The 19,533-nt window shown below is 57.0% G+C and overlaps 1 protein-coding gene across 1 annotated transcript; it reads right to left on the bottom strand.

Moving 5' to 3' along the window:
• On the bottom strand, positions 2,525–15,820 carry MST1R (macrophage stimulating 1 receptor). Its single transcript, XM_018038400.1, has 20 exons — positions 14,280–15,820; positions 11,289–11,477; positions 11,086–11,214; positions 10,742–10,912; positions 9,851–10,011; positions 9,338–9,503; positions 9,088–9,224; positions 8,517–8,678; positions 8,328–8,421; positions 7,961–8,170; positions 7,704–7,850; positions 7,449–7,611; positions 7,177–7,278; positions 6,898–7,101; positions 6,548–6,628; positions 6,213–6,394; positions 5,973–6,082; positions 5,556–5,721; positions 5,034–5,170; positions 2,525–3,059 (listed from the first exon to the last, which is right to left on the bottom strand). Exons 1-20 carry the CDS (start codon positions 15,516–15,518, stop codon positions 2,804–2,806), a joined length of 4,206 nt encoding a protein of 1,401 aa, XP_017893889.1. The 5' UTR covers positions 15,519–15,820; the 3' UTR covers positions 2,525–2,803.

Here is a 19,533-nt window from a genome sequence, read left to right as displayed (position 1 = left end):
GTCTACCCCATGTCTGCCCTCCAGGTGCCAGACGACACTGACACCAATGGGCAATCAGGAGGGTGTGAGTCATCTGCCGCTTCCTCAGCCCCAGCTCCCAGCCTGGCCTCCCTCCAGCCTCTATTGGCATCTGCTGGCCCCCAACCCCACTGGGCTGCAATGGAGGGAGACGAGGCAGACGAGCTGACACCCACTCCCCATAGCTCATGATGGGAAGACTGGACTCCCGAAGCCGTGGGAGAAAACTGCGCTCATCCCATCCAACCCCAGTGACAGGCCTGGGCTCAGGCCTCCCCCAAGGGAGAAGTAAAAAACAAACAAATAAATAAGGGAAAGGCAACCCAGGTTTCATGAGCCCTGGAAGCCACTCAAAGTTCCTGTTCTGTTCAGCCCATGGCGGGCAATCAGAACTAACCCCTCCTTTCTTCCCTGGTGGCCCAGGCAGGAACTGGAAACCCTGAAGCAGTTCCATCTTCAATCACTCCAGATGAATGTAGGACTATCAAATGGCTCTGAGAACACAGTTCAGAGCTTGGGGGCTTCAGTGTTAGGGAGAGGCGGTGCAGTTGTGTCAAGCACCTGCTTAAGTATGTCCCCTCCCTGGAGAATCCTGGCCCTGGAGGCCTTTGGCCCAGAAACAGGCCCGAAGCCCCACATTCTGGCTACACGGGAAACTGACACCCGCTGAGCGTCTTCCGTCTCCCCTCTCTCCTCGATAAGCTTCCCTCCCATCCAGAGAATCCCCTTCTTCTCTGAGTCTCTCTCTTACATATATATATATATATATTCGGCTGCATCAGGTCTTAGTTGCAACACATGGACTCTTTAGTTGCAGCATGCAGGATCTTTAGTTGAGACACGCAAACTGGCATGTGGGATCTAATCCCTGACCAGGGATTGAACCTGGGCCTCCTACATTGGGAGCATGGAGTCTTAGCCACTGAAGCACCGGGGAAGTTCCCTGAGTCCCTTTCTTATCCCTTTCTTATCTGGGCTCATGATAAGCCCATGGTCCCTAAGCTTCAGAGGCCCAGTGGGGAAGGAGACTCAGTCTAACTTCAGTGAAGCCTCTGAGCCTTGTCCTCACTCCTCACCCAGCTCCAAGCCTGGGGTCACCCTTAAATCCCCAGGATGAGATTAGGGCACAAGGATTACCAGGCGGAGGGATAGAGACAGTCCTTTCCAACTGGTACGGGGATCACAGCTGTGGGAGGGTTCCAGGACCATTCCACTCACTTCTCTCCCAGCCTCAGGGGTGACACAAGGCAAGGAGGGAGCCCAGAGGTCCCTGGCAGAGTGTGCAAGGCTACAACCTCCTCCTCTGTGCCTGCACTCTTGGGCATCAGGGGTGAAGTGGTAAACGGGCAGACGGAGCCCATCTCTACCCCTCTCTAGCTTCTAGAGCCCTGATCTTCAGACCCTTGCACAAGAGCTTGAGTCTCCATTTAAGCTTTACCTACCTGTCCTCAGAGTCCTTCAGGTTCCCATACCTGGGCCTCCCTCTTACCCGAGGTAACAGAGTGGGCAACAGATGGATAGAAAACAGCTAGGCAGCTCCAGTCCCAAGGAGACCCCTACTCTGCTTACCAGGGGACTCTTGCCCCAAACCCAGGGTTCCACGCATGACAGGCCAGAGAGCTGGTGACTCAAAGGGGTGGGAGCCTACTTCCCTTAGGGTGAGTCAGGGTCCCCCAACTGATGAGAGAGAGGCCACGGGAAGTCTGAGCAAGAAAGAGGACCCACCATGGTGCAGGTCCAGGGCCCAGTCACCCTGGCCGCCCAGGTGTCCACACCAAACAGGGCCCAGTGGCCCCCTCAGCCTTAAGGACGTGGGGGAGCAGCAGTCCAAGGAGGAAGATGCTCTCCTTTTCCGGTGGAGCTGCCCCTCTAGTGGCTATTGTACTGTGGCCTTGATGAGTATAAATAGCCTGAGCCGTCTGCACCTCGAAGCGGGTGCCTTGAAAGTGTGGAGCTGAGGCCTTGCTGCAGGCTCATCTCTCTCAAGGCTGCAAGAGCAATGCTGGCATGACTGGGGGAGCGGGGGACAAGTCTCCATGCCTAACAGTACATGGGGGCGGGCAGTTAGGGGAAGCGTGCCGGTGGAGCAGGGAGCCCTGGAGTGGGGCTACAGCCTGGGCAATGGGATGGCGGACTGGGCAACAGCAGAAACCATCGCGGCTGCTGCATGTCTGGGTTTTCAACCCACCCCTCTTGGTTCCATCTGAAAGTCCCCAGGGGCCTGTATTCTAGATGTGGGCCTGGCCTGCCCTTCCTGTTCTCTGGAGCCTTCTTGCTAACCCAACCCCTTTCCAGCCCCAGGGCCTTTGCATGGGCTGTTCACTCTGACAAAACTCTCTTCTTCCCTCAACCATTTCTGGTGCACTTCCTATCTGACAACATCCCAGCAAAAATGTCACCTCCTGGGGTGGCCTCCCTTACCTCCCTCTTCATCTATCTAGGGCTGTCCTCCATTTCCTCAGAGCAGCCTGTCTTTTCCTTTCATAGCATTTACCACAAAGTGTACTTAAATATTCATTTGTTCATTTACTGATTTAAGGGCCAGTGGTCACCACTGAGTCCCCTGTGCCCAGCAGCCAGGCACACAGCAGACACCTCATAAATACTGCATCAAGGATCCCCGCAATGGCTCCTCCTAAGGAGCGAGAGACCAATATGCCTTGCAGTCCTCCTATGCCCCTGAAGGTGGAGGGACTGGGACACAGCAGAGGCCAGCCCAGAGGCAGCTTGGGGTAACTGCCACCGCTATGCAGGTCCAAGCCCCAAGGCCTGCCTGGGGCTGAGGTCACGTGGGCCTCGGTGGCTCTGAGAGGGGCCGGGGCCTCCCTGGGCTCCTGTGCACTGTCGGGGACGGTGACTGTTCCAAGGGCATGATTGCCTTGTCAGGGGCACCAGGGCCCATGTTCACGTAGGCCACAGGCAGCTGCACGTAGTGATCCCCTCGCAGCGCAGCCACCACGAGTGCCACTTCCCCTGCTAGCTCTCCAAAGGTGGGTCGTGCCGTGGGGTCCGCCGCCCAGCAGTGCTGCATCACAGTGTACCTACCAGGGAGAGGAAAACATTAGGGGCACGGTGCACCCCCACCCAGAGCTTCTGGGCTATCCACTTGCACTTAGCCCCCTGGCAGGCCACAGCGGATGAGAGCGGGTGACATGGCTGATGCCTTGCCTCACCCAATTACAGGGAAGCTCTTATTATAACTGCCTGCCTTCCCACCCTGGCAGAGGTCGAATTGCCTCAGGGGTTGAGAGGCTGGACTCCTGTGTCCTGTGACCTGAGCTCTGTGACCTCAACAAGTTTCTTAACCTCTCTGTGTCTCTGGATCCTTCTCTGATCACAGAGCTGTTGGGGCATAAAGTGAGAAGACTCCTACGAAGTTCGGAGCTTAGGGCCCAGCTCATAAGCTATCGCAGTTATCATCACAGGTCTTCCAGGAAGGAAGCCCAGGTCTGAGGAAATGGGGATTCAAAGCCCTGAGATTGCGGGGCAACTCATTGGCATCCTATGGGCTTTCCTGGTGGCTCAGGTGGTAAAGATTCTGTCTGCAATGGGGGAGACCTGGGTTCGATCCCTGGGTCAGAAAGATACCCTGGAGAACAGAATGGCAACCTACTCCAGTATTCTTGCATGGAGAATTTTATGGACAGAGGAGCCTGGCGGGCTACAGTCCACGGAGTTGCAAAGAGTCAGACACGACTGAGCAACTAACACTTTCACTTTTCTTTCACTTTCTTTGGCACTATGGATCCCAAGCAGTTTCTTTGGGTCTTAACACATGCCCCTTTATCTTGGAAATGTCATCCCTGCCCTAAATGATACTAAAAGTGCCCTACACATGATAATCTCGTATAATTCTCAGACCTCTGAGGGTGGTACTGTGATCACTCTAACTCTGCAGATGAGGAAACTGAAGCCCAGAGACAAGGGACTTCCCCTGGTTTAGAGGATACTGGCATGGCCCCCTTCATTCTCCCTGTGGTTGCTGATGGCTCTTGACTGAGGTGCCCTTTAGGAATTGCCCTAGGCAGAAAGGAAATGCCTCCTCCAGGCTCACACACCTTCCTCCTGGACAGCTGTAAGCAGTGACTGATGTATGTCCGGTGCAAAGACCTGGGGCCCTGGATCTTAATTTCAGAAAACTCTGAAGGGCCACCCCAACTCCAGAGATCCCGGGGGATGGACAGCAGCCTCTTTTACATCTGCATCACAGCTCTACTCCTTTCCTACCTAGTCCTGCTTCCCTTGCCCCCAACCTAGGAATCAACCACCTGCATACATGTAAATCTCCATCTCAGAGTCTGTTTCAGGGAGCCTGACCCGGAGGCAGAAGTTAATTTCCCTGACTTTGAAGCAGATGCATCAGTGAAATAAATAATGAAAAGTAAAAGCAAGGCAGGCAGGGCTGTGAGGAAGGGTTACTCATACCCTTCTGGAACACAAGCTGAGTGAGACAGGAATCATTAGCCACCTTTACCTGTGACCTGGTTCTTCCTGTTCTAACCTCAAAGACCTGAGCATGGCTAAGGCATGCGTGCTGCTCATGAAGCTGAACCACCTGACAGGCACTGATGAAACACAGCTGCCGCCATGCCTCTGGGAACAGGGAATATGAAACTATATCCAATGAAAAACAATTTCTGATCTGGAGATGTGGAGGGGGCTTAGTATGGGAGCTAATGGAACCTTTCCTTGAGGTTAAGTAAGTGGAAGCAATGGAAAACAGCCCCCCTTGCTGGGGATTGTGGGGAGAGGAGTGCTGGGAAATGAAATCACTGGCCTCAACCAATGATTAGGAATGCTGTTACCATGGCAACCATGATCTCCTTCTAGCACCAAGCCCTGATGCTGGTGGAACCAGTCCACAGATGAGGAAACTGAGGCCCAGAGAGGGTCCCTTTCTAGGTCAACCTGAGAATGAGTCAGAAAGCCAGGCAAGAACTCTGTCTCCAGCCCCCTCCTTCCCTTCTTGTCTCTAGGTCCCAGCTCCCTCCCCATCACCATGTCCATATACTCACAGAGAATCTGGGCAATACTCAGGCTGGGGCAGGCGCCGACCCTGGGCCAGGAAGTGAGTGAGGTCAAAAGGGTCGATGTGGGGGTATGGAGGGGCACCCCGCGTCAGCAGCTCCCATAACAGCACACCATACGACCACTGTGGGAGGGGACAGGTGAAGGGACTCAACTCTCAGCTCGAATCTGGGGACAGGTGGACCCCTCCAGGTCTGCTCCCTCCCAGAGCCTGCTAGCTGGAAATAAGGGGCTCCAACCTCAAATCGGAATTGTTCTTCTATACCTCACAAGCATCTTTGCTCTGTCCCCACCCACCACCCCTGAGCCTGCCCAAAGTTGGGGCTCAGCAAGGCCTGGATTGCCTGTGAAGAGCCACCTCTTGCCCTGATACCTGCCCAGAGATGGGCAAATGGTCTGCGGGCACTGCCCAACACAGGGTTCCCTGGGTTCATCAACATCCAGAGTTGAATGGGCAAGGCCGAGTATTGTCTGAGGCTGGGTGGACTCTGGGGCAGGTGGGGCCTCACCACATCGGACTTGGTGGTGAATCTGTAGGTCTGCAGGCTCTCCAGCGCCATCCACTTGACAGGCAGGCGAGCGTGGCGGTGCTGTTGGACACTGTAGTACTCCTTGTCCAGGACATCACGGGCAAGACCAAAGTCAGCCACCTTGACCGTGAATGACTCATCCAGCCTGGGAGGGGAGGATCGCACTCAGCACTGGTCCCCACCAGGCCCGAACCCATCTATCTCAGGCCCTCACAGGGTTTCTGAGCCACAGCGTCCAACCCAAGCCTACACTGGGCAGACAGAAAAATGGAGGGCCAGAAAGAGAAGGACATGTCCAGGGCTATAGAGCAAGGAATGGAGCGCAGGCCTTCCCTGGGGGCGCCTTCAGCTGCATGCCCCGGCGCTCTGCCCCCTGGCTTCTCTCTGGCCACTCACATGCAGTTCCGAGCAGCCAGATCCCTGTGCACAAACTTCTGCTCAGCCAGGTACTCCATGCCGTGGGCCACCTGCAGGCCGAAGCTGATGAGGTCCTTTACTGTGGGATTCTGGGGGTGGGTGGGGAGCACAGGTGGGCCAATAGGTGAGGGCAGAGTAGCTCCATGCCCAGCTGCTGCCCAAGCTCCCCCGCCACCTATCCACCCCTGAGAACCCAGGGTCAGCTAAGCACTGACTGACCCGCTGGGGTGAGCGGATGAACTGCAGCAGGTCTCCGTGGCGCATGTAGGGCAGCAGCACGCGGGGCAGCCCTTCCGGGGGCAGCACAATGCCAATGAGAGCCAGCACGTTCGGGTGGTGCAGACGGCGCATGAGCAGCCCCTCGCGCAGGAAGGCCTCCACCTCCTGCACCTCTGTGATGCCTGCAGGGAGGCTGGAGTCAGGCCCAGGGCGGGGAACCCCTTGATAAGGGTCAGATGGGGAAATGGAGGAAACAAAAGTCTCCCGCTCAGGGTCACGGAGCTGAGCGGTAGCACAGCAGGGACAAGGATCCTCCCAGCCTCTGTTCCACTTACGACTCAGTGACTTGATGGCACAGTGGATTTGATTCTGGGCCTCGTCTGTGTATTCTCCATGGTAGACAACTCCAAAATGGCCTGATGAGGGAGAGATGATGAGAGGGGCCCCAGGGCCCAGAGCACACACCACTCCCACCCACTGGCAACCAGACCTCAGAACTCCAACTCATGATGGCAGAGCCTGCAGCCCTCCCATACCCACTTAATCTGCACCAGAACCCACTGAAGACAGAGTTCCTATTTCACAGATGAGCAAATGGAGGCTGAGTCCTGCCCGACTGTTCCTCAAGCCCATGTCATCTCAGGACTCCATCTCTCCCCCGCTCCACCTGGTCTGGCACCCATACCTTTGCCAATGACTCGGTCAGCGTGGGTGACCACCCTTTCATGGGGAATCAGTACATCCTTGACCTCAGCCAGGAGCACAGAGTCCAGGTCCCCAAGCTGGATGGATCCTTTCCTCAGCAATGGGACACGGGACCCATCCCCGCTGTCTGAGGAGGATATTCTGTGGACCTGAGTGGAGGAATCCTGGCCAGTGATAGGAGGGGCTGTGGAGGAAGAGCAGGAATGAGGGGCTGGTGGAGCAGACAGTATGGTCCCACCTAGCACCTCCAGCATCTCACCAAGGCCATTTCTGTAGTCAGAGCCTGAGCGGAGCAGAGGCAGAGGCATGGCTCCAGGGGTCCGGTCCAGGGAGGCCAAGTCTTCCAGGTTCGAAGAAAGAACTGTGGAAAAATGCCTGCTAGTAGCCAGCCACTCCAAGGTCCTAGAGGCTGACCCAGACCCAGGAGGTGTGGGCAGACCCCCAAGGCCTGGACAGAGAGAGGATATAGCGGCTTGGAGACGTCATAGTTTGGGGGTGAGGGCTGGGTCAGGATGGCAGTGGAGGGCTCACCTAGCTGCTTCCTCCGGTGGTAACTGAAAACCAATATGGCCGCCAGCACAGCCACAAGCAGGAGCAGAGCCAGGAGGACACCGAGGAGCGTGCTCTGGGGGACCCCTTCCAGACCTGGCCGCACTACCTTGCCCAGGGTGTAGCACCCACCATCAACGCAGACCTGGGGGGCATTAGGTGGCAGCTCAGGCCCAGCCTGTAGACTGCCCCCCCCCCAACCTGTGTCTCCTGAGGAGGGCCAACAGAGCTGCCTACCTGCAGTGGAGCACCGTCCTTGCCAAGTTGCAGGGAGGGGGGCAGGGGGCAGACTACCACATCCCCCCGCAGCTCGTGCTGGCAGCTCTTGCCACTCACAGTCACATTCACAGCCACGCAGTCGGCCACAGTGCCCAGCCCGATGTACTGCAGAGACAGTCACGGGGGCTGGCCAGTGCCCACCCACCCCGCTCCTTCGGTGAAGCTGCAGCCCTACTCCCTCCCCACTGTCCTCACCCCTCATCCCCCACACCTACCTCAAACTTGATGGCATGCTCCTCAGGCTTCAGGGGGGCCAGGTCCTTGCTGGGTGGGTGGGGTGGAGGCAGGAAGCGAAAGCCGGGCAGTGTGTAGCCAGGAGCTCCATCCCCACGCACACTCAGGTTCCCTGTCACCCACCCTCGGCGGCCTCGGACCACGTATTCGGGCAGGCGGCACCTGTGTTGCTCCGGGAGCTGCCTCTCACACTGCAGGGCCCAGGTGAGAGCTGTAAGCCCCGGTATCCTACCTTCAGCCACCCCGGCCCCCTGAACCCAGCGTGGGCTGGAGCTGAACTCAGGGGACTGGTGTGGCCTTCCTCCCTCCTGGCGAGTGCCCGCTCAGCAGCTGCCAGCACCCACTCACCCTGTTCTCCACTGCCTTGACCCCGTCATGGAATGACAGTGTGAGGTGCCATGCTGAAGTCAGGTGCTGGCCACGGATGGTGACGTGGGAGCCACTGCGGAGGAGAGCGGGGTGCTGGCCTCGGGGTGCTCTCTAAGGCTGGATCCCTCATCCTTCAGGGACCAGAATGGGCGAGGAGGTGACACTTACCTATAGCCGCATTTGGGGCTGATGCCCAGGACAATGGGGTCTTCCTGGTAGTGGAAGTTCCAAGAGCCAGGCACCTCGGCGCCCCCTACCTGCAGGCGAATGGGAACGCTGGCCGTTGCGGCCCCAGGGGGCGTGGTGCATAAAAGCTGCCCCTCGCTGACCCTGCAGAACATGGGGATTGGGCTCAGGGGCACCTTCCAAGTGATGGCCAGGCCCAGCTCCTCCAGAGCCCAATAGACCCCTCCCAGTTCCTCTACTGGTCATATCCCCGATCTGCCCAAACTCCACAGTCTGAAGACAAGGTGGTCCCAGTAAAGCCTCCAAGAAGTCAGGGAGGAGCAGGGGCCCCATAGCGCTGGCTGCAGCCAATGGACACTATAATGGGCTCTCTCACCATCCCCAAACCACCTCTGGGCTGGAGGGAGCAACAGACACTTCTTCCTGGACCATTCCCTCCACTGAGTGACTGAGCCCTCCTCCCCTACCCTGTCGGGGATCCAAGCCCTACCTGGTGAGGGTTCCCCTATGTGGGACCCTGTCGCCTCCCATCCCCCTTCCCACTGGCTCTTACTGTTTCAGCAGGCACTCAGTTCCATTGACCAGCACAGCCTGGCTGGTGCCAATAGACAGGCCTCGGCCTTCAAGGGTGAGGCAGGTACCTCCTGCCCGAGGGCCAAAGAAGGGTCGGACTGCTGTCAGCACTGGTTCCTAAGAGGGCATGGAGGTGGCTTAGCTTGGAATAGGAGGCCCTCCCCTCCAAATCCTTCCCTGCCCGAACTGCCCACCTGCCCAAGGACACAGACAAGGCAAGGCAACCTCACCATGAAAGAGAAGCCTCCTAGCATGGAGGTGCCATCTACCCGGAAGTGCCTTCCCGGTGGCATATTGGTCACAGTGAGGCTGACGTTTGCAGGCCCAGCTACCTGCGTGCTCAAGGGCTCCAGCTCACACTCAAAATCCTCTATGAAGTCCTTCCGGGGCAGTCGGCTGGGACATCAAGGGAACTCAAGGTCGGCCGGGGTGGTGGGTCACACAGGCCTACTGGCCTGCCCACCACAAATCACAGGTCTCCTCTGAGCTTAAAGATATCATCTATCTACCCATGCCTCAATCCCGGGTCAACAGGAACTGTCGGTGCAGGGACTAGTTTGGCCATAACTCAACAGACAGGTAAGGCACATGCAGGCTCAGAAAGGAATAGAGGTGTCACCCCACACACAAAACAAGCAGAGCCACCGCAGCTTGCCTCATGCAAGCTGAGGACAGGATCTCACAGCAAAGGGGCTGCTTGGTTTACCCGCATCAGGGACAGAAACAGCAGGGACCAGTCATACCTGAGGTCTGAGTTGCCTTTAGGTAACAGTCGGCAGGGACTTTGACCCACAGTGACCTGATGGGTGCCTTCAGGCACCAGACCAGGAGGGTACAGGTAAAAGTTGGTGCCACATAGGGTCAGTCTTGTGCTGCCCCTTAGGGGTCCACTGCGGGGATAGAACTGAAAGGGGGAGGAGAACATAGCCTGAGTCCCTCTGTCGGTCAGGACTCTCAGGCCTGTCTGCTTCCCCCTAAGTTTTCTGCCATACTCCTTGCCTGCCACACACTCCAGTCACCCTAGGTCATGCTGTGTGCTGGATGCTAAGTCGCTTCGGTCATGTCTGACTCTGTGTGACCCTATGGACTAGAGCCTACCAGGCTCCTCTGTCCATGGGATTCTCCAGGCAAGAATATTAGAGTGGGTTGCCACGCTCTCCTACAGGGGCTCTTCCCGACCCAGGGACTGAACCCCCAGCTCTTGCATTGGCAGGTGGGTTCCTTACCGCTAGTGCCACCTGGGAATCCCTTCACTCTAGGTCAGCAGTCCCCAGCCTTTTTGGCACCAGGGACTGGTTTCACGGGAGACAGTTTTCCATGGACCAGGAAGAGGAGAGATGGTTTTGGGATGATTCAAGCACATTGTATTTATTGTGTACTTTGTTTATAATCTAATGCTGCAGCTGATCCAACAGGAGGTACTGATCTGCAGCCCGGAGGTTGGGGACCCCTGCTCTAGCTCACATGCTAGTCCCCATTCAACACTATTCTGTCTCAAAGTCTTTGAATGTGCCCTCTTTGTAGCTACTTAGGCCATCCCAGACCTGAGGAAGATCATGGTTAAGACCTGCTGACTCCCACCCCAGGCCCAGCAGGTCCCATCCCTTAACTGTGCCCTGCCAGGCAAGCCATACCTCAGTAAGCTCGGGTGGGCAATAGTTCTGTTGCCAGGAGCCAGGACACTCCTTCTGCCGGCCACACATGCCCCCACACCATCCACAGCCCATGAAACGCTGTGCCCGCAGGCAGCGCCCACAGGTGAGGAAGTGGCGACAGCCAGGGCCCCGGATCAGTACCTGGAAGACCTGGAACAGACAGGTATCTCAGGGGTGGCTGAAGGGGGAGGCTAAGCCCCCTGTAACTCCTGGTTCCACTATAAATCAGGGTAGTGAGACCTGTGTGTCAGTGCCTCCCTGGATTCCAGCGGGAGTCTGTGCCCCCAACAGCCCAGCCCCAGGCCCTACCCTGCCCACCTTACCTGGTCCCCAGAGGCAAAGAGCAGGTGGTCCCCAAGGCGTCTGACACCCCGATGCACGGGCTGCCCATTGCTGCCCAGTGAGAAGTTGGACACGTACAGCAAGTAGTTGAGAGACCTGGCCAGCTCCACCTGGGACAGGTTGGCCATGAGCAAAACGGGGACAGGGATCCAGGGACGAGGGGCTGCGGAGACGAGGGACTCACCTGCAGGATGCGCCCATCGGCTGTGCCCATGTGGGCCACTGTGACGTTGTCGAGGCGCGTCACGTACAGTGCCGTGACCTCCACTGGTCCCAACAGCCCGTTGAATAGGTCCACCCGTAAGAGGCTGCTGCTGACGAGCAGAGGGAAGTGGCGGCAGCTGATATTGGGGCTGGAGACCCCCAGACCAGGCTAGGGAAAGTCAAAGAAGGAATCAGGGCTCATCTCCATGTGCTGAACCCTTCGGGCCTCTGTCAGGGACCACAGTGGCCTAAACTCCCACCTCTCACCTGGCCTGGCTGGAGAAGGACCCAGACCTGCCAGGCATCCCACCTTCCATCATGCGGCTTTCAGATGCAGCCAGGCCAAGGAAGAAGGCCGAGGCCAGAAGGCTGGCTCCCCCGCCCAGAGCCTGGCCCTTCCCTGCCACAGCCATTCTGATAATGTGTTATGGAGCCTTCCAGAGACAACCCCACTCTGTTCTCACTACCACGCTGTGGAGTTGGCGTCTCTTATCACTCCTATTTTACAGATAAGGAAACGGGCTCAGAGAGGTCTGCCCACCTGTCAAAGGCCTTGTTCCCTCCCAGGAGAGGAGCCGGGTTGACAGTCTTGAGTTCCTGACCAGAGTCCTCTCCTGCCCCCTGCTGGTCCTGCCCCATATTTCAACAAACCCTGTCACCTCTTAAGGCTTCAAAGTCTTCACCTGCTTAAGGAGCTGAACTCTGAGATTAATTGGGCGGCATGGGCTTGGTAACATGGTCCTTCTCCCTGAGATGCCAAAGATCTTCCGGCACCTCCAGCCGCCACCTGTATCTCCTTCGAGGTACAGGAGGGATAAACCAGGGCCTGAAGTCCTGGGTGCCAGGAGACACTAATTTCTCTCCTGTTTTTAGCAGGAAGGTGTCTGGAGGACACCCAGTGCCCCAGGTCAGGGTTGTGGAAGCTTCTGGGAAACCAGAAGTGAAGGTATGGATGCAAGGGTATTGGAGCTGGATGCAAGGTACAGGCAAGGCTCTGTAGCCCTCGTAGCTTGGGACCCTCCCTTGCCAGCCCTAAGGGTCCTCCTCCTGATAGGAGGCCCCTGTCTGACAATGCGTGCTTAACCCAGTCCTGAGACCTCAGCACTGATTGTAAGTCTTAGAGCAAGACCTCAGCATAGAGCTGGGGCCTGAAACTCCACACACTGGATCTATAGCATGGGTGGGTGGGAACTAGGAGTCTGTCCTAACTGGAGGTGAGTAAAAGTCCTGATCCTAGCAGGAAGCCAGCCAGGTGTTTTCTGTATGACTCAGGGACAGGTGGGGCTGTGCACTGGAAAAGAGGCCCTACCCTAGTCAGAGGCCCTACCCTAGTCAGAGGCCCTACCCTGTCTGTGTGCCCCTGGGCTCCAGGGCCTTGGCTATGGATTCCTAGGCTTTTCTGGGGACCCCAGCCTCCTGAAATCACTGAAGTGTCCAGTACCCCATAGAGGAGGGTGACTCCACCAGACTCAAACCCCACCTGAACCCATGGAGGGCAGGGACCAACTCTGAGGCCCTCAGGCTTCGTGAGGACAGCCACAAGGAACACAGAGTGGCTTTCCTCCTAGAGGCTGTGTGCCCAGTCACTGGACAAACATGGGACAGGCTGGTTCACACACTGCCTGGGGGGCCTGGCCAGACTGTGGGCAGGGCTGGAGATTAGCCCTTTTGAGCCTTGTACTGCCAAGTGGGGCCGGGTGTCTTCTGATCTCCTGACCCCTAGCCAAGTCAGAGAGAGGTCCCGATTCCCCAGAGAGAAGGAGAGGAGGGCAGTGAGGGTTCCCTATGCCCAGACTAGGGATTCCCACCCCTAGGGCCTCCTCAACCCAGATGGCGTCAGCTGAAGGAGGAGGCTGAAGATCTCCCCCTCTTCGTTGTGTGTAAACTCTCCTCCTGCCACTGGGGCATCAATTCCTTCATTCATTCACCCATTTTCCTTGGTTTAATCTCTTGTAAGTAGGGTGGGACTGTTTCAGTGGCCTCAAGAAGTCAGTTTTAGGTTTGTCCTCAGGGAAAAAGCATTTTAAGGACCATCCTCTTAGTCTCTATTCCAGCTCCCTAACACCATGGCTGAAGGGAACCTGCGCAGGGTCTACCGAGAGGAGCACCTTGTTCAGCCTAGGCTGGGAGACCTCCTTCCTGGGATGAGAAGGGCCCCAACTATGGTGAAAGAAAGCCTGGGACTCCTGCATGGTGAACCAATCCAGCCAGCCCCTCCTAGGCCTTTACTCATAAGCAGATGTTTATAGTTGCTTGCACAAGACTGGGGTGAGTCTCCTGGAATCCACTAGAGCCAGGCCGCCTTCCCACTATGTCCTGATTCCTCTCCCAGTCACCCCACTGAGAGCAATCAGTAATGAGTGGGTCCATAAAGCCTAGGGCAGGCAGGCTCCCTGACAAGCACCCAACTTTCAAGGCCCAGAAGGATCTATGGAACAGGGGTGGAGGGGGGCATTCTCTGACAACTCCTGCCCCACCCTCTTGGGAAAGCAGAGCAAAACAAGCGCTCCCACAGGGAAAGTGAAACTGTGTTGGTGAGTAGATGTGAGTCTGGGTGAATTTGTGAGTATCTGCCTGTGGATCGGGGGTGAAGGGCTGCTTTTTGTGTGTGTTCCTAAGTGTATAAACTGGGGGCAGGTAGAAAGGGACAACCACCATTGTACCCAGAGTTTGGAAGTATGCCTGGCAGAGAGATAGTTATGATGCAATCCAATTTTCCCATAACCAGGGAAATTACCCAAAAAAGCAAGAGGCCATGGTAAGCGAGAGGGTGAAACAGGAAAAGGGTTTAGCAACAGGATCTAGCCTGGCCAGATGAGATTTCAGTATGCCATTTGACTGACTCCCCCTAAGAAACTGGGTGGAAGAGAAAGCTTCTCCCCGCCTGCCTTCCCCCTCCTAGACCCTCTCAGCTGTGGATGGGAAGTGAACACACACTGCTCACAAGTGAGAGCTGCTTCCTTCTGCTTACCGCATCTGGGCAAAAACTGGGCAACTGGAAGAAGTCCAGCCCTCGCCGGAGGCCAGGAGGGACAGGAGGGTCACAACAGCGCTCTACGCCCTGCTCAATGAGAGTGTCCAGCAGGTGGACCGGGAACGCACAGACCACAGAATTGGGATCCGCACCTGGGCGGCTGTCTTTGCTAGCTGAGAAGACCCCGAAGAGCACTTCCTGCCCCTCAGGGATGCTCAGCTCAGCGGCTAGGTGGCCGCCCACTGGAGCAGCATGGGCTGCCCGCAGCACTGGGTAAGGCTGCCCACCCTCATGGGCCGCGCGTCGCCGGCGTTTAGGGGCGAAATGGCAGTCAAGGACCAGCTCTCGGTAGTCGCCCAGGTCAGTCTCGACAGCACTGAGCCGTGCCAGGCGCGTGTGCAAGGCCCCAGGAGCAGCTGCCACGTCGGTGGGCTGTACCATCAGGAAATAGACAAAGGCTCCGGTGTGGAAACTGTACACATATTCGATGCGGTAGGAATCGAGGTGCTCGGGCAGCACCGAGAGCGCTGCGAAGCCTGCTGCGAATCCTGAACCGTCGGCCTTGAGCCGCCGGATGGACACTGAGAGCGGGCTGAAGCTGGCGGCCACTGCCGAGTCCAGTGACGATGCCACGTACAAATATGATGCCTGGCCCTGCTCAACCACAGTCACGAGGGTGCCCAGAGGGCTGGCTACACAGTCGGGACAGTCCTCTGGCCGATTGTGCTCTGAGAAAAGGCAGACCGGTGGCGCCAGGTGCAGGGCTGTCCCGCCTGGCTCTAGCTCATGCAGGAAGCAGCGGCCTCGAAGGCTGGAGCCACAGCTGATCAGAGCGGGAAGCGCGGGTTCCAACACCAGAACCTGTGCATCTGTGTCTCCTGGAGGGCCGTGGGGGCCTGGGCCACAGGCCTCACACGTCTGGCAGCCAGGGTCCCCAACAGGGCCAGTGGCCAGGCTCTCAACCGGCTGCAGATCAGGTCCAAGCACATGCAGGCGATTGCGTGTGGCCACGAACACCGCACTCCCTTCCCTGCCGCCCTCGTAGGTTGCAACGGCTTGTACCGGACTGCCGGCGGAGAAGCTGGGCACCGAGTACTCCACAGCAAAGTCGCGGGAAGCAGCATACGGGATGCGCGGGCACTGCCAGGACCCGCCAGTCTCGGGCACCGCCGGCAGCGTCGGCGGCAGCAGCAGCAGTAAGAGGAAAGGCTGCAACAGCGGCGGGTGGAGCTCCATCGAGGCCCAGGTAGGGCCCCGTGGAGGTTTCCGCAGACCCGGGCCTGGCTGGGAGCAGACTCGAAGTCTGGGTTGGGACCCGCGTCGAGGGTCGATCCGGGGAGCCCCGGGGCCGCTGACCCCGCCAGGACTCCTGAGATGCCCACCGCCCTCTCCTGCCCACAGTGGCCGAGCGCCTGGCGCGGGCGGACACACGCAGACAGAGAGGCCGCCTCACCTGTTGCTCTTGTTGCCGCTCCCAGCCGGAGATTAGAGCAAAGTCTTTCGGAGCTACCCTGGCGCGGCGGACAGGACCAGGGCGTGGGGGCGGAGCCGTGGGCGGGGCCTTCTGGTCGGCTGGCTGGCCGACTTTCCCCGCCCTCAGAAGCCTGGGTCCTACACCTACGCTTGGGCCCTTTTTTCTCAGTGGCCTGTGAGTGAGTGGGTGTAGAGTGGCCCGGAGAGACGTTTAGTAGATCTGAGCTGTCCTGTCCCGCCCCCTGACGATCGACTGGGCGGAAATGGGAGGGGTTGCCCCAGCGCGTTTGAGGACCATTTGGTATCCTTCTTCTTTCGGCTCCAGGATACAGCAACATCCTCAGACACTCGTTCCTGGTCAGGGCCCAGGGAACCCTTTTTGTGGGGACCAGAAGCCAGGAATGTGTGGAGAACCAGCGGGGAGGTGTGAGGAGGCCCCAGGAGTGGCACTACCCTCTTTGAAAGTGTTATTCAGTCGTGTCTGACTCTTTATGACTGTCGCCCACCAGGCTTCTCTGTCTGTGGGATTCTCCAGGCAAGTATACTGGAGTGAGTTGCCATTCCCTTCTGGGACTATCCCTCTGTGGACCTGCTCTGGGCTGACTGCGACAGGATGGCGGTCAGAGGCTACTGCCTTGCATCCGGCCTGCCCAGGGCAGTGGGAGTTATAAGATGGGGCCCACCCTGTTGGCTGGATCTTAGAGTCAGAGGAGAAGCAACTTACATGGAGGCCCAGCCCTAGCTCTGGTCTGTCTACCACTGCCTCCGTAGGTGGCAGCTACAGGGATGGGGTCAACAGAACACAAGCTGACCTTGCTTCCTGGTTCTGTTCCAGCACCTCCCTGATATGCAGGAGACATGGGCTTTGGCTTTCAGGGCACCTCTAACCTGTTCTGTTAGCCTTGCTGGGCCTCAGGCTTTCAGTCTCTGAAATGAGGTGGTTGCCCGGAGTTCTCTCTCCAGGCTGTGATTTGTACAGGGTGGGAGAAGGGGAGTCAACCCAGGTCTGCTCTTGTCATCTCTCAGCATCTGCTCTTTGGGAACTACACCCCCCAACACTGGAGTGTCCTGGGGGACATCTTTAGCCTGATATCCACCTCAGCCAGGTGGGCCTGGGCCATGGAGAGAGGGAAAGCTTCACAGAGTGACCCTAGGTTGAGTTCTGAGTGACCTGTGAACAATGAGTCCCAGAGATTTGTAGGGTAAGGAGTGCGGTTGAGGAGAGGAGACAGCCCAACAAGATTCAGCCTGGCCCTACGAGAACCTCCTCCACTCATCTCCAGCCTATACTCCTAGTTCCTCCTTCCAGGAACACCTTTTCCCCTTCCTTCTCTTGCAACGTACGTGGCATCTCCTCCAGGAAGCCTACCTGATCTGGGTGGTGCCAAGTCCATTTTGTGGGTGCCATACACCCTGTGCTACACCTACCCCAGGACAGTTTACTCTGAATAACTGACACCCCCCTTCACCAATTCCTAATTCGGGACTCCCCTACCCCTCCAGGCTGGAGCTCCTGGAACAACTGAGGGGAGGTGGGGAAGAGCATAGGGTGGCCACACCCAGTGCTGGAAGGATACTGCACCTGAGGCAACATAAAAGGCACTCCCTTCTCTAACCTGAATTGCCCGGAAATGAATAGACACCTTCAGAAATTATGGCACCATTCCTATATTCCACAGTCAACATGTCTAAAAGGTAGTCAAGTGGGACAAAACTGAAATAAAACGTTCCCTGCCTGGCACTGAGGCATGGGTTCTTGGGACCTCCATCCTTGGCTCAGGATATTGGGAGAGACTTCTAGGGATTGGGAATAAATTTCAAGGGCCTTCCCTGGTCACCTGTTAGGGAGCGGGGAGTGAGTCTGCAGTAGTCAACAGTTGGTTCTCTGCTGCCATCATGCGGCCAAGCTGTTGACTGCCTCCAGGCTGACATCTCTCAGGTAGCCTAGACTTTGGACAGCAGCCCTGATTTTGGATAGGGTGCCCTTTCCTCCCTCATCTGCTTGGTCTGCGGGAGGGGAGCAGGCAAGCTGTGTCGGGGAAGTCAGCTAATGGGGCCTTGCAGTGCTGAGAACAAGTGCTTTTCTCAAGGTGAATTCACAAGACCCGGCCAAGGTTCAGCTTAAGCACCTACCCCACTGTCCTTGAAAAGAGTGCTAGCCACTTTGCCCTCTGGGATCTCACTTCCCTGTGAATGCTACCACAGAGAACTGGTGCCAGCCTCTTTCTCCAACCCAAAGATCATCCTGGTAGCCGCAGGGGGATCTCTCTAACCACTAAATATCCAGATCACTTTGCAGCTTAAAAATACTCAATGACTCCCCATTGCCTGAATTTTCTCTGGAGTTTGAGAACCCTGGGCCTTAAAGACTCCTCCAGCTTCACTGTAACCCAATGAACCTGTCATACCAGTTTCTTTACCATATCAGGTTTCATACCAGGTTCATCCCTTGCATGTTCTTCCACTAGGAACACCTTTCCTATTTGCCTGTTGTCCCTTCCTTGCTACCCAAACAGGTAAACTCCACGCTCCTAGATGCCTACTGTCCTAGGTATACACACTTATCTAATTGTGACTCTCCCTTCCCACCCCCACCCAGAATAGGTACTGAACTGCAAGAAGCTGGGAGCCCTATAGAGATTAGGGCAGCCAGCAGGGACACTGGGGGGTTGACCACTGACCCAAAAGAACACCAGTAGCTGTCAGAGACAGGTGCCTGGCATCACCTTGGCCCCAGAGACAGGTTTGGTGCCCTGGCCAAAATTCAGGGAAGTAATAAAAACAGGAAACAGGCAAAAAAGAGATGCAAGGCATGTGCAGTGTGAGTGGCAGCCACTAAGCCTCTGGCTGCTCCATAGGTGCTTCAGGGTCTGGGCAGGTAGCCTGCTGCCTAATCCATTCTGGTATGATCTGGGGTGAGGCCAAGGGGTGGGGCCAAGGGGAAGAGCTATGCTGCCTTTTCCTGGGACAGTAAGTGAATCATCCCAGTGCATCCTTGGCCCATGCCACCCACACAGACACATTCTCTAGCATGTTGGTTTTAGCGGCAGAGTGTCTTGGTCCAGCACTCAGACTCACATAAGGGTGATTCACTCTATAGTCTGAAGACCATATTCTGTGGACATTATTCTCCTATAAGTATTTCTGAGGTCTTCTGCTCCCCTGGCCAATGAGATGGTAGAGCTATGGCATAACTGAGAGAGCCTCTAGCAGGAAGGTTGAGGCTTTCTGCACTGTGCCTTGGGCTCTGTCCAGAAAAGTTCTCATGTTGAGTGAATGGGGCTGGGCCTTCACTTCTGAGCCTCCTGGGATGTTCATGGTGACCCATGTAGGCTGGGCCATGCCAGACACTGGGCCAGGTGACTGAAGAGGGCATCAGCTATTCTTCTTAGGGCAGAATCCACTCCTACCCCAGAGGTCAGCTGGGTCTTCTTCCAGGTTCTCCAGCTTACTCTTGAGGAATGTGCTGGCTGGAGGTAGGGGAGCCAAGGTGGACAGCCTTCATGAGGAAGCCTAAGCTGGAACAGTTTCCCCAGAGGCCTACAGCTGGAGCGAGGCTGGACTTTGACTTTGCCTGTGCTTAGCACTAGGTCACCTAACCAAGGGCTCCCAGCCATGCCAGGGCTCAGACCCTCCCCTCTTGGCTGTACCTGTCTCACTCAGCACAGCCCCTGCTGTGCAGCCCCTTAAGCAGAGCATCAGCCAGGGCTCCCAGGTGGTTGGGTAGTCTTTGGGGGCACACAACTGGGGATCCCACCAAGGAGTGACAGGGGACACA

This window comes from Capra hircus, chromosome 22, assembly GCF_001704415.2.
Source record: "Capra hircus breed San Clemente chromosome 22, ASM170441v1, whole genome shotgun sequence".
Taxonomy (NCBI): domain Eukaryota; kingdom Metazoa; phylum Chordata; class Mammalia; order Artiodactyla; family Bovidae; genus Capra; species Capra hircus.
This window is presented reverse-complemented; position numbering and strand designations above follow the sequence as displayed.